This window comes from Pungitius pungitius, chromosome 2 (assembly GCF_949316345.1).
Source record: "Pungitius pungitius chromosome 2, fPunPun2.1, whole genome shotgun sequence".
NCBI lineage: Eukaryota > Metazoa > Chordata > Actinopteri > Perciformes > Gasterosteidae > Pungitius > Pungitius pungitius.
In genome coordinates this window covers 15,908,968-15,921,707 of record NC_084901.1, presented here as the reverse complement: position 1 = coordinate 15,921,707, position 12,740 = coordinate 15,908,968, and the positions used below count along the sequence as shown (strand labels likewise).

The 12,740-nt window shown below is 45.8% G+C and overlaps 2 protein-coding genes across 11 annotated transcripts in view; one reads left to right on the top strand and one right to left on the bottom strand.

The window, feature by feature from the left end:
- Positions 1 to 5,227: 5,227 nt before the first annotated feature.
- Positions 5,228 to 9,023, bottom strand: LOC119210144 (transmembrane O-methyltransferase homolog). Of its 2 annotated transcripts, none has more exons than XM_037459845.2 (4): positions 8,763 to 9,023; positions 7,910 to 8,198; positions 7,312 to 7,520; positions 5,228 to 7,226 (listed from the first exon to the last, which is right to left on the bottom strand). In XM_037459845.2, the coding sequence occupies exons 2-4, from the start codon at positions 8,163 to 8,165 to the stop codon at positions 6,891 to 6,893; spliced, it is 801 nt and encodes a 266-aa protein (XP_037315742.2). In that variant the 5' UTR covers positions 8,166 to 8,198; positions 8,763 to 9,023; the 3' UTR covers positions 5,228 to 6,890. The 2 variants fall into 2 exon arrangements, with proteins under 2 accessions (XP_037315742.2, XP_037315745.2); XM_037459848.2 differs by having other exon boundaries at positions 7,324 to 7,520; positions 8,763 to 9,021.
- A 1,152-nt stretch (positions 9,024 to 10,175) lies between these two features.
- LOC119210142 (LIM and calponin homology domains-containing protein 1-like) overlaps positions 10,176 to 12,740 on the top strand; it is a 47,288-nt gene continuing 44,723 nt past the window's right edge. For all 9 annotated transcript variants that reach the window (XM_037459841.2, XM_062560498.1, XM_062560503.1 and 6 more), the window contains exon 1: positions 10,176 to 10,524. In XM_037459841.2, coding sequence (XP_037315738.2) covers positions 10,420 to 10,524 — 105 coding nt within the window. In that variant the 5' untranslated portion in view covers positions 10,176 to 10,419. The remainder of the gene's footprint in view (positions 10,525 to 12,740) is intronic.

Genomic DNA, 12,740 nt, shown 5'->3' with positions numbered 1-12,740 from the left:
CACAGAGGACACTGGACCTATAATAGACCCACAGGTAGCTTTAATGGCGCGAAATGTGCCACGGTGCAGTTACACCCGCCGTGATGTACAGATCTGTCTCCAAAATCGCCCCCAAATCAGGTCAGTTTTGCACTCAAGGAAAAATGGAAGAACTCCAGCCCAGACAGATCTAATCAGTGTCTGATTTACAACCTCTAAGCGGCTCCCAGTGCCGCGTTCACATCATATACAAAAGAACTACAATAAATCTGTGGGGGGGGGAACATTTTTTATTGAAGAGATGTTATTTTCTTAGCTGGCTTATAGAAGATAATGGCCAAGAGATAGCAAGAAGAAATGTAATATTATTGTACCAAACACTGCTGTGCAACTGGGAATATAGCACACCATTATGGTTGTGTAGTACATGCACATGGATTTTAATGTCTGATACAAACCAGCACTTACTTGTGCTGGCCTTGTTAACAGATAGGTAGAGTCTGTTTATTTTGTTTTCATGCTCTACTTTCCATTGGACGGTGAACCCTAAAGAACAAAAATCAACAACGCATGAACACACGTTTCAGGGTAGAACAGCAAGTGCAATTTAAAGCTGTAGAAGAGCTAACAAACTACTTTGTCTGATGGTCTAAAGCAACCAGACATGTTTTGTTCAAATCAATCTGAGAATCTTGACAGGTGACTTCTATGATCACCAACTCATTTTTCACTGCAACGTATATTTAATTCCTCAGATCACACACACACACACACACACACACCTTGATCCACATCAGTAACAAAGGAAAGAGCCCGCTCCAGGTCTGCAAGCCGCTCCATTGTTTGAGATTTGATCAGCTGCGCTGCGGCTGCAGCCCGAACCCATCCTGGGTCCTAATGAAAAGTCCATTTGGTTGACAAGCGTCGCTGCCTCCTCTTCTCATGTGGGCTCATAAAAAAAACGAGGGGAGTGCGCGGTGGAGAGCGAGGCGCACTGGTCCCCTCAAACGAGATGAAAGACGCCGCGGCGGTGCATCAGATTGGGGATGCACAGCAGTCATTAAAAGCTGCGTGCAGGAGAGTCTCTCTCTGCAGAAGTCACAAGCAATACGAGAGCAAACAGGACAGACTGAACAAAAAGAAACTGAGGGGCTTTGGAAGTGAATTCACAATTCGTTGGGGATTCGTCTAGATGGCCTCAATTCAAGTGTGTTGGTCAGAAATTAGGGATTCGAATTCAAATTTGATGTAATGCTTTCAACATATTAGCCGTCATACAAAAAACAGTCATGGATCACATGACCATTATTCTGCTTCGAGGCTTAATAAATCTATGGCTACTTCGGCAGCAAAGGACTCGTGGGAAATAACTCTGTGGCTTCATAACTGTTTCTACTCCACCCATGGCAGAGTGTTGGAATTACTCTCCATTTTGAAATGAGGTCATTACAAGTCCCGTTCTTGTGGGGGCAGGATGGAGCGTTAGGTGAGGTTTTTTGCTTAGTAAATATTTTATATCTACTTTTACTTTTACTCTTTTCAACATTCAGAGGAATTACTTCAACTCGATCACCCGGACTTCACTCAATGAAGTCCCATTGTTTTCACACCAAGATTACTACAACCTACAAAAAATCCGAAACAAACATGGGTGGAAGAGTGCAATAACTTTGATGATCATGTCACTTTTTATTTAGCGCCCTCAGCAGGTGAAATGTGTATTTTTAATGATTAAAATATGCTCACTCGCTGTGGGATATGAGCGTGATGGGAAAATACCCACGGTGCATTTCAATGGGACACTTCTCTCCTCCGCTCGGATCGAAGGTACAAACTTTTTTGTGGTCATTCATGCCTTTATGTTCAATGCGTTCACATTTCTCAGACTGGCCCCTTTGTGAGTATTTCGTGTCGAAGTCAATGCGCCCTCGGTGGGCTTTGAAAGGTTGATGGTGCAGAAACACAATTGATCCAATAATAAAACAGTCGAGTCCAATCTATACCAAACAACAGAATAAACATTTGGCTGCAAGCACAAACACACAAACACACCCAATCTGGTTTGCCAAGCAAACGCTGGAATGACACATAACAGGTCAATGATAATAAGATGTCCTGTCAACTAGACCCGGTTACTTTTTGAAAAGACCGCACAAAATAAAGCATGAAACAAACGTGGTGATTAATAGAAAGGTCTTCAAGTAACCGAGGCTTCTATGTTAAGAGTCCCACAACATTTTTTTGTATCATTAACATAAATGAGCCGCCTCTTATGAAGTTAAACTAGCATTTTGTCTAAAGACACATTTAGAAATTTTAGCTTTTAGAAAATTAGCCTTCAGCGAGTTAGCTTTTAGCAAAATTAGCTTCTGGCGTAAGCGGCGATCAAACGTTTTAAAGCGTTGCTCAGCTTAGATTACTGGTGATTAAAACCACAATTAATAGTCAACACTTTTAAAGTGCCTACTGTATGTTATGTGAAAAGTGAATTAAGCACAAGATATAATGTATTTGTATTTTCTGATGGAGCCATGTAGTCACCATTTCATATCATGATAAAAATGATGTGTGACGACAGTCGCTTGTCCAGTAGTCCCTTAGCAGCACTCAGCTCCTGCAGTACGAGACGTGGACATTACGTGTCCCTTCTCTCCGTAACAGAAAAAAATAAAATAATATATCAAGCGTAGGAGGCCTCTTCAACCCGCAGCGGAGAAAGTACATTCTGAGAGGCTTCAGCCCTCTTAAGACACTGCATGGTGGGAGGTCTATTTTCTCTCAATCTTCCCTCTCTCTGCAGGGAGGGTGAGTGTGTGTGTGCGTGTGTGTGTGTGTGTGTGTGTGTGTGTGTGTGTGTGTGTGTGTGTGTGTGTGTGTGTGTTGCAAGTTGAAGTCTGGGTCAGAGGCGGGTGGTAGAGTCACTTCACATTGTCAGATCTCTCCAAAGATTAAAAGAGAGAAGCTGTGTTTTCATTTCTCAATAGCTGACGCTCATCAGAATGATGAGAAGTAACGAAGCTGACCTCCTAAACGTGACCGTGGCTTAACTGAAGCTTTCTCTTTGTCGAGTGTGTGTATTACGGTGAATATACACTAGCTTCATTCTGTGACCAGATGTATGCCATCCTTGTACTTTCAATTGAATCTCATTGTGTGTAAGTTCCACGATGAATCCTTTGGTGATGGCATTATGGTGCACAATGTGAACATTTTAGCATGAAAAATTGCTGTGGGTGTGAGTTTTAATAAAAGGATGTGGAAGGAGGAGTAGACACTTTTTGTGTGAAACAATGAATGTAGTTGCATACATAAATCATGGCTACGTGTCCATATGTCTATACATCTTGTGATATATCGCCAGGAGGGTTTGTTTTTAAACTGTAGATTCAAAAAGGCAGACACATGCAGGTAGATACCAGCCCATCGCTCTCATATAAACAACTCTGCAGACAGTTTAAAATTAGGCTGGGTCCTCACTCCTCAAAAGGTTCTTGTGGGGGGGGGGGGGGGGGGGTGATGACAGCCTATCACAGTGTACCAAATATAGAAGCCCCGTGGTGTCTGGAGAGGCCATCAAGTGACTCCTTTCTCCTTTGACAACCCACTCTAGTTGATGAAACAGACGCAGAGGGGGAGGCGTTGTTCCCCAAAGTGAGAATTTAAAATGACTTATCTGCTTGTTTATGCTGCGATCAAACATGCTGATGTCAAAAATAAAAAATAATAATAATCATTTCCACAACCACCAATTTTATTCAACAGAACAGGAGATGGAATTGGTGCAGGCAGGGACCATTCAGTTGTATTCAGTCGTGATTGTGGACTCGAAAAAAAAAAAATCCACTCAGTGAAAACTAACATATTGTGACACTGTGGAGGTCCTCGCGTATATCATTTGTTCCCATCACAAATAGAAAATGAGTTTTCTTTGTGACTTAATGAAGTTCAACCCCGGGAAACTGCCCCCCGCTAAATGGCAGCACGAGCTGGGTGTTCAAATCCCTGAATGTTCCTCATGATCACCTGACAGCTCCACTCAGCCTCTTACCGCGTTTACCAACGAGTGGGTTGTTCTTTCTGGGCCGTCCGATGTGACTAACTTGTGAAGACAGTGGAGCTTTTAGCAGCTAACGACTTAGATCTTTCCCCCATGAAGTGGTAGGGACCAAAGCGGAGCTAAAAGAACAGTGAAAGTTGTGGAACCAGATGGAACAGCGTGTCGTGCTGAAGGTGTAGCATAACATCCTCTTGCATACCTTTTGAAGCTCACTGTCTTGGCCCTTGTGAAGGTCACCTGGCGAATAGGCGGCCACACGAGGACCCAGCAGTGCAGTGAGGGGTATCCCGGGTATGGAGGCCTGGGGGGGGGGGGGGGGGGGGGGGGGGGCAGCGGAGCGTCGCTCTTTGAGAGTTTGATTTATAATTGAAAGCTGTGTTTACATCAACTCTCCAGCTTCCGTAGCACACAGACAGCAGTTCAGAGCATGATGGAGGTGGAACCCAGAAATTGAACCCATTAAAGTTGGAATTTTTAGGGTAATTGGAGGAAGGGGCTAAGGTTGGGGAGGGGGGGGGCGTGGTCCCAGAGCATGCTGTTTACACTTGATTTTACACCACTGTGTACACTGGTGGTACTCTGAAAGGAGGCCCAGGGAATGTTAAATCATCTCTGACAGCTGAGAAATTGACCTGGTCCTGGCTGTGACACTCGTGTTGTGGGAAGTTGGAGGACTCTCGAGGCTGAAATGGCGGAGGAAAGCTAAAGAGCAATCATACGGTTGACTCATTTTGTGTAATTACATTCACACACTGGCTGTTTGCTGCATCCTGCTAACATCTTTGTAATGCCGCTAGTGGCTCCAAAGTTCATCTATGAATTCCTTTCACTTTGTTGAAGGCAGATATTAGACAAATATTTAGATTTCAACATCAATGTGAGCAGAGGGACGTGTCAAATATTTTCAGCACAATGTTTTTCCACTGAAATGGCAACCGGCACTTCAGGTTTTCCCCCACTCGAAGGCAACCTAGAGTTCAATGCATCACGCTTTCTGCACTGAAATGATAACCTAGAGTTCAATGCATCACGTTTCGTGCACTAGTTGGCGCCATGGAGGGCACTTCGTCATATTGGATCTACGGCAAGGGGCTCGGGAGGACAATTCTGCAGGTAAATAAAAAAAACACAAGTGTGTAGACATGAGCCTGGTTTGGAATGGATGGGTCATGGATGAGTTTAAGCAACCCAAAACTTTCACTGCCTTTATTATCACTAAAGAGACCAAACAAGAAAAGTTTAGTTAAATGACTGTGTCATTTATGCCACGTTGTCTTTCTTTATTTAATGGGAATATCAATGGAAAACTGTTGTTGACACATTCTGATTCTGCTGTGGATATTTACATAGAAAACAAATGAGAACGACTTGAATCTTTGTTGTTCTTTCATCCTAAAACATAATTTACTCCTTTGGACGACAAAAGAAATCCTCACAGATGATTACACCGAGCAAAACGTCCCAGATATTAATTAATACTAATTAGTGACAATAATGTTCAGTGCTTTCACTTTCATGCAGGAAATAACCTTAATCCAAATCTTCATTTTGGAATTATTGTTGGTACATTTTGATGTTGGTGAGACTTTGTATACATCAGTTTTAATTGTTTATGCTTCTGCACTTCTGGAAAACAGGAGCACGACCGGTTGTGGAGCAAAGAGCAGCACTTTTGCTGTGTTATTTTCTATGTTCGGCAAATAGAATCACCACATCTCCTGCTGTGCAAATACTGATCCATGCATGAGATTATAAAGTATTCATGCAGCTCGTCAAACCCTCCCTGCTCCATTACCCCTTCTCCTCTGTGGATGCGTTCAGCGAGAACAGTTTAACTGGATTCTCATCTCTGGCCATGCGTTGCCTCATCTGCATCTCTAAGCGAGCTCTCCAGGTTTATTGCGCTGTTGTTCAACAATTAGGAGCTTGAGTCGAGGCCCAAAGCTCCTGGATGAATTGCATTTAATTAAATTGTGTTTTTTGCAGCAATATTAGTTGTTTTAGTGCCGCACTAAATCGTCTCTAAAGCACATAATGGCTTTCCTGCTGCTTTGAAAGACTTTGTGTCATCAGAGTCTGAGTTCTAAACACAGGAAAACCGTGATTCTCCTCATTTGTGATGCACACCATGCTGGAGGACTAGATCGTTCTCTAGAAGAGAGGGGGGCAATGAAGCGACCGGGAGCAGTTTCTGGGAAAACGTTCTACTTTGAATTGTAAACAACGACACGAGGGTCTGACAGATAAACACCACAACTCAACAGGGATAACGTGCAGGTTTCTAAAGTGGGTGGCATCTCCCTTTAAAGGGTTGTTTGTCAAACCAGGCCTGATGCCATGGTTTTTCCTTTTAAAAAGAAGTGACCGCCCTCGTGTGGTTGCTCAGTGCTCTACATCTAGGCACGTTTTCTTTGTTTCCTTTGTTTATATATATGCAATAATGTGAATTCAGCACTTCCTTTTGTGTACTTGTTTTTGTACTTTTTAACTGTTATTATTTAGGGTATCTATTTATTCCAAAGGTTTATTTATTTTGTACTATCACCTACGCTGCAGTAACACACACAAATGGAACTAAAAGGATGGTCCTATCTTATTTGTCTCCCGGGGGCCAAATACGATGTAGCAACCAAAGAGAAAAGTATAGTAATATGATCCTTTCCTTTTCTGCTGTTATTTGTGTCATGGAATAAAAACTGCTTACATATTTGCAATGAATCACTTAACAGTTTCTTGAGAGAAAAGTATGTTTCAACAAAGACTTTTGATGAAAAGTATTTTGTACTCACAGTAATACAAGAGAGAGGAAGTATTTTACACCAAACTGGAAGCACACATCTTTGGTTGTTTCTTCTCACTCATCAACCCTCGTGCTTTTATTTTGGTAGAAGATCTCGGTCATGAAAGGCAGTTCTGACTTTACGCTGTAGCGGTCGGGCCTCGCTCTGATCCAATCCATGACTTCTCCTCCGTCTGCGGCGGCTCTTCGGCTGCTGTAGATCAGAAGGACGGAGCAGCCGGACGGGCGGAGCAGTCCCTCTCTCTCAAGAGCCAGCAGGTCTGGGAGGTACTGCCCGGGGTTGTGGTCCATCAGAACCATGTCGAGCCCCTCGCTGATCCCTCGATTGACCTCGAGGAACAAACCCAAAGTTGGGATGGCCTCCGCTGAGCTGGATGTCAACACCTGGAACTGAAAGGGTCAGAATCCTTTCAGTGAGTAGACCCTTTTGCCAGGGGGGAAGGGGGGGTTACATATCACAGCTGTCATCCTTCACCTGGCCGTGTACCTGGGAGTGTTTGAAGCCAGCCACGAGTATGACCTCCTCCCCGAGCTCCGCAGCCAGCGGGTCCAGCTCCACCGCGATCAGCCGGCCGGCGGAGGGAAGCAGACGCAGCACGCGGACCGAAGTGTAGCCGCAGTGCATCCCCAGCTCCAACACCCGGGACGGGCCCAGCCGCCTCAGCGCTCGGTCCAGCGCTTCACCTGGGACGGATCACAACGCACGCTGATTCCTTTGTCGGCTTCCTGCACCGTGACCGTGATTAAATCATTGACCGGGCCCCCGGCACCATTCGTTACCACGTGGTCATGGAGTTCCAAACAGAAAGCAAATGATCAACTAGGTTGAATGCAGTTACATTAAAAATGTGTTGTCTTCATGTGTGTGTGAGCGGCTTATGACGGTTAGCTGTTAGATATTAAAAAAAATGATCCAAAGAAAATCATGTGAGACTTTTGAGTGAAGTGGAAAAGTCAGTGTTCATATGAAGGCTTTTTTTTTAACAACTTGAAATGAATGATCTGTGGGATCTTCATGTAAAATCCTCCACTTCCTGGTGACTTAATGCACTGAAGGGATCCTGCATACCGACCGGTCACTGGGCCGATGCAGGGGGACGGCCGCGTGTCGGCGTACAGCTCAAAGGTCCGCAGGACGCTGTCGGCCTGGCCGTGGGTGCATCGGGAGAACACGAAGGCGTGGGTGCTCTTTGCGCACGCTCTCCCTCGCAGCAGCCTCAGGGCCCAGGCCACAGCCCCGCGGCACAGGGAGGCCGCGTCGACACCATAACGAGCGCACGCCACCAAGATGGCGGGAAGCAGCGGGACGCAGGCGACCACGAGCCACATGTCGGGAGCTGTGGGGAGGGTCGTCGCCCAGATCTGAGGTATTGAATGAATCACAACCCGGATTTGTGCGTTCAGGGAGCCGTTTGACACGCGTAACCAGGTATTTTCAGAAAAGAGAAATTCAAATCTTGAAGTCTCTGAAATAGGAGCTCAAATGCTCATAATATTAATTAATTAATTATAATGCCAACCTTACACAGGAATAATAAAAAGCACAATGCAACATAAGAACTGAATTATTTGTGTTTCTAAGGCAACCACTAACAAATGCCTGAGCTCTGGCCCCCTCTGCAGGCCCTCCTTACTCATAACACAGGAAGATAAAAGTCACTGGATGTCTTACGTTTAGTGCTTTCCATGAATCAATCTTTAATATCTTTAATCTTTCCATGATAGGCTAATACACCTTGGAATACATAAAAATAATACTGAATATATCTTTAATGTTACCATGAAGTCAGAAGTGTTAACGTGGTGGTTTTAGTAACTTATCAAACCCTTTTTAACAAAGAAAAGGATAATTCTAATAAAGAGGCTTCTTTGGGATTTCCTGGGACAGAAGTGGTAACACGTTTGCAGCAGAGGTGTAATACTCACCAGAGTGACCTGTCAAACCCAGATGGGAACTATCAAGAATGTGAGCAGCACAACGGGAGCAGTCGGCCTCCGGATGAACCCACCATGACTGTCTGCTAATCCGCGGCGTAGTGGGAAAGGGATTGGAATGCAATGGAGGAAATCCACTGAGCGTTTCTTCTGATCCAGGAAATCCAGGCCTGAGGAGCAGAAGAGAGGAGCGCCAGGTGAATCATTACAGATGAACCGCTTCAAGCTCCTCCTACCTGTCGGTGCTGCTCCTTTATTCCACAGGAGGTCAGCGAACATGTGAGAATATCACCAAGACAAAACTGTCTGTAGGAGCTGGGAAAGTCTTGATTGATGGTCATCAAACTTCGGTTACAGATTTAGGAAAAAATGGCTTTTAAAAGTGTTTTGAATTGTGCTTAATGTGTTAAAACATCCATAAAAAAACCTAAGCAGGCTGGAGGGTGGGGGGTGGGGGAAGGTGTATTTGCATCAACAGTTTATCAGGCTTGGCGGTGGACTTAAAAAAATACCATTGACAATTTCAGATTGAGAGATTTCACATTTAAATTGGAGATTTCAAATAGATGTTCCCTGCATTCAAGTGCAAGTTCCCTGCAAAGATCCCTCATGTCCCCCGAAACAGCCTTACCAGCGAGCATGGCAGCAGGAACTAAGATTTGACTGAATTTAATTTAAAGGGAATTCTGTTAATGTACTTTACGTTGCACAATGTAGTTAAATGTGTTTTGCACCACATAAATCAACAGAAATGAACCCATTTCCTAAATGCTGTTGTGCATTGCCTCATAAGGATCAATGACTGGACATATTGTCTTGAACCGTATTTCCAGACACCTCTGTGTAAAAAGGAGGAAAGGTGTGGGTGTACACCACGTGCACATGCAGGGGACTGTGAGCGGGCTCCTTTGTTTTCTGGTGCATCTCTAAGTCAGTGCAACCCGGTGCTCTCCAAGTTGCCCCACATAGTTCGAGATGAGTGTGAGGTCCCCAGTGCGTTGCTGCCCTCTTTGGTCGTTGGAGTATTTTTGGCCAATGGAGCGGATCATGCTGCGGTTCGCGAGTCCCGTCGGTCCAGCTGCGTCAAGTGAGCCAGAAACTGCGCGATTACTACCGGAAGCAAAGCGGCTTCGCAACCAAAATAAGAACCGAACAAATGGCCAGAAAAATAATTTATTTATAATAATAAACAGAAACATAATTGATCGGTGGTTAGGAAAGCAGATGCATTTCCTTCTAAATCAATCCAGCTAAATAAAGAAATTATATAATAATCAATGGTCATTGTATTTTCCTGTGTTTATTACTCCTATTTAACAATGACTTCGTAATTGAATTTTAAAGTGTCATGCTTTTTTTTTTTTTTAAAGCTCTCACCGGAAGCCACGTGCGTGACTGTGGGTGACTTGATGCCGGTTATCTGCCCACAGACTCCAACAGGAGCGACACCGGAAGGCAGCAACTGGTCCGCCGGTGCTGCTGCTGCTGCTGCTGCTGCACCACCCACAACCCGACGGAGGTGAACCCGGCCGACCGACGCGTCGCGCGTCTAATTCCTTGTGGAACACCGCGGCACGCACCCGAGCTCCTCCTCGCCACCTTCTTCTACCAAAGAGTCAGCACTCGGAGGGCAGAGCCTCTTCGCCCGATGGCCAGTCCGGTCGCAGGCGTCGGGCAGCCGCATCAGCATCCCGCGGGCACTGGCGGGGCGGCCGCTGACTGCGCGTTCCGGGAGGCGCGGGAGTGGATCGAGGTGAGTGACGCGCAGTGCCCCCGCGGGACTTCGCCCGGCTTTTCATGCAGGTGTTTTGCGGTGCTTCGCACCCGGGGTCCCGGTCGCAGGTACCCGCTGCGCGTCTCCCTCTAACCCGCAGTTTGAGTGTTTTGCTTCGTCACCTGTTGAGAGGTGAGTCAAACTGGAGGAAAAAATGAAGTCTCTCTGCTGGGTTAAAATGCGCTTCTGGCTTAGAAATGCATTCATTGTATTTAATATTATTGGTATTTTAGTACCGTTCATATAATAACTCAACTGGAATAGTTAAAAACCTTTACAATTAGAAACTGTCCCTCTTGATCTCCGATGATACAGCCTAAATAAACACAATACTGTATGATGTTGCACTGGAGCCTCCCAAATGCTGCAGCAGCTTTCCCCGATGCTCTCGGTGGGGGCCATTGTGTGTGGCTGAAAACCAACAGTGCATCATGTGGAATGGATTTGTGTCCCGTCGGGAGCCCGCATGGGGAACAATAGTCCCACAAACGAGGGGCTTGTTGGTAATCACAACACACGCATTTGGCTTTGTCATCCTGCAGTGAGCTGGACCGATTTACAGAGAGGCTCAAACATCTGGCTGGAGGCAAGTGAAGACTCAAAGCAGCATGGGGCCACACCTTGATGAACTGTGAAAAAACAATACTGACTGTAGAGTTGAGGTGAAAATGTTAAGTCTCCGGTTGCACCATCTTAAAATGGTTTATTTAGTCTTTCAAGAGGGCTGGGGTCATCTCCTCAAGTTTTTGGATGTAATATTTCCCTAATGATGAATTTAAAAAGCTAATTATAAATCACATTGGTTAGTTCTAATCCCTTGCATGCTGTGTTTAGACTAATTAAATTGCATTACATCTCAAAGTGAGTATTGAAGCCAGGAGCCATTAAGGACCCATTTAGCAGCACCAAACTCCTTGGAGGCTCATATTAAACCTGTAAAAAGCCACTACTGACCTAGAATCTCGGATCGGCAGGCGGGAGAGTGATCTGATACCACCCCTGTGTGGTTCTTTTGTCACCCCCTCTCACCCCCCCCCCCCCCCCCCCCCTCCGAGGGGGAGCAATGTTCTCACCCCCGTGCACACATGGGGAGGGAGGATGGGTCTTCAGTCACCTCAGGGAGCCACAGGCAGGTTACCGGATCCCGGATGCACAGAGCATCACGGAGAGCCTCCGTCTGCATGGCAGGGGTTAAGGTGGAGTTTGTTCACCTGATGACGTCATGCGGCCGACGGGTCTCCTGGTTGCCGTTTGTGGCGACGTCCTCACTTTGTCCGCCAACGTGTCCTCGGGGTGCTGCTTTTATTTGTCCTCTTGTTTGTTCCAGCTGAAGTTTATAATCTTAACTCTTGTGGCGTCAAAGACCTCTGAGGGAAATCCGGATCTTCTGACCTTCTAAAGGTGTCTATTCTAAGATAATGGCTGGCCGAAAAAACACAACCTTTAATCATCACTATTTCACTTTCTTTCTTCTACCCCTAAATATTGATGCAACATTCATACATTAAATCGCTTTGAGACGTAGATGTCAAGATGGCTCTCTAGAATCTTTTTCCATGCAATCCCACAGAAGTAATGACGGTCATTTACCGTCATTCACAAAACCATTAGCTGTGAAATACCTCGCTAAACGAGATGATGGGTATAAACGCGGCGCTCTTGAAAGGAATAGATCACTTCAACCTTCAACCCGCCGCATGTTTCCTTTGCTTTTAACGGTCTGTGGCAGCATTGTAGGAGGAGAGGAGCAGCCACAGCCGACCAATCACAGCTGGTCACACTTCCTCAAAGTCCACATTATCGCAACACCTAGCGGAACTATTTGAGACGGAACAATCTGTCCACCAAACTGCAACAAAGATAAATCTTTATTTTATTTTTTCTAAAACATCCTCTCAGATGTGCCCCCGTGGGCAAATGGCATCCAGCGCGTGGACGAAGCCTTGGCGTGGACTCATCACTTCCTCGGCCTCCTCTCACCGGCTTGTCGGTCACGCCGTTGCTAATGACCGTGTTTGGGCTCCTGGGAACTTCAGCAGCGCCCCGACGGGCCCTTTGATGAGGACGACTGATTTGTGTCACATAGCCGCCGGGTGTTTGCATGAGCGGCTTCACAATGAGGCCCTCTGACCGGTCCTCCTCCTCCTCCTCCTCCTCCTCCTCCTGCCGCACACACACGTCTCATTCGCGTTTTG

Excerpts from the sequence above, each read along its gene's own strand:
- LOC119210144 (XM_037459845.2), bottom strand. The coding sequence starts at position 8,165 with ATGTGGCTCGTGGTCGCCTGCGTCCCGCTGCTTCCCGCCATCTTGGTG. Across the intron at positions 7,521-7,909 it reads CTGCATCGGCCCAGTGACCG|GTGAAGCGCTGGACCGAGCG; the intron begins GTCGGTATGCAG and ends GATCCGTCCCAG. Across the intron at positions 7,227-7,311 it reads ACTCCCAGGTACACGGCCAG|TTCCAGGTGTTGACATCCAG; the intron begins GTGAAGGATGAC and ends TGACCCTTTCAG.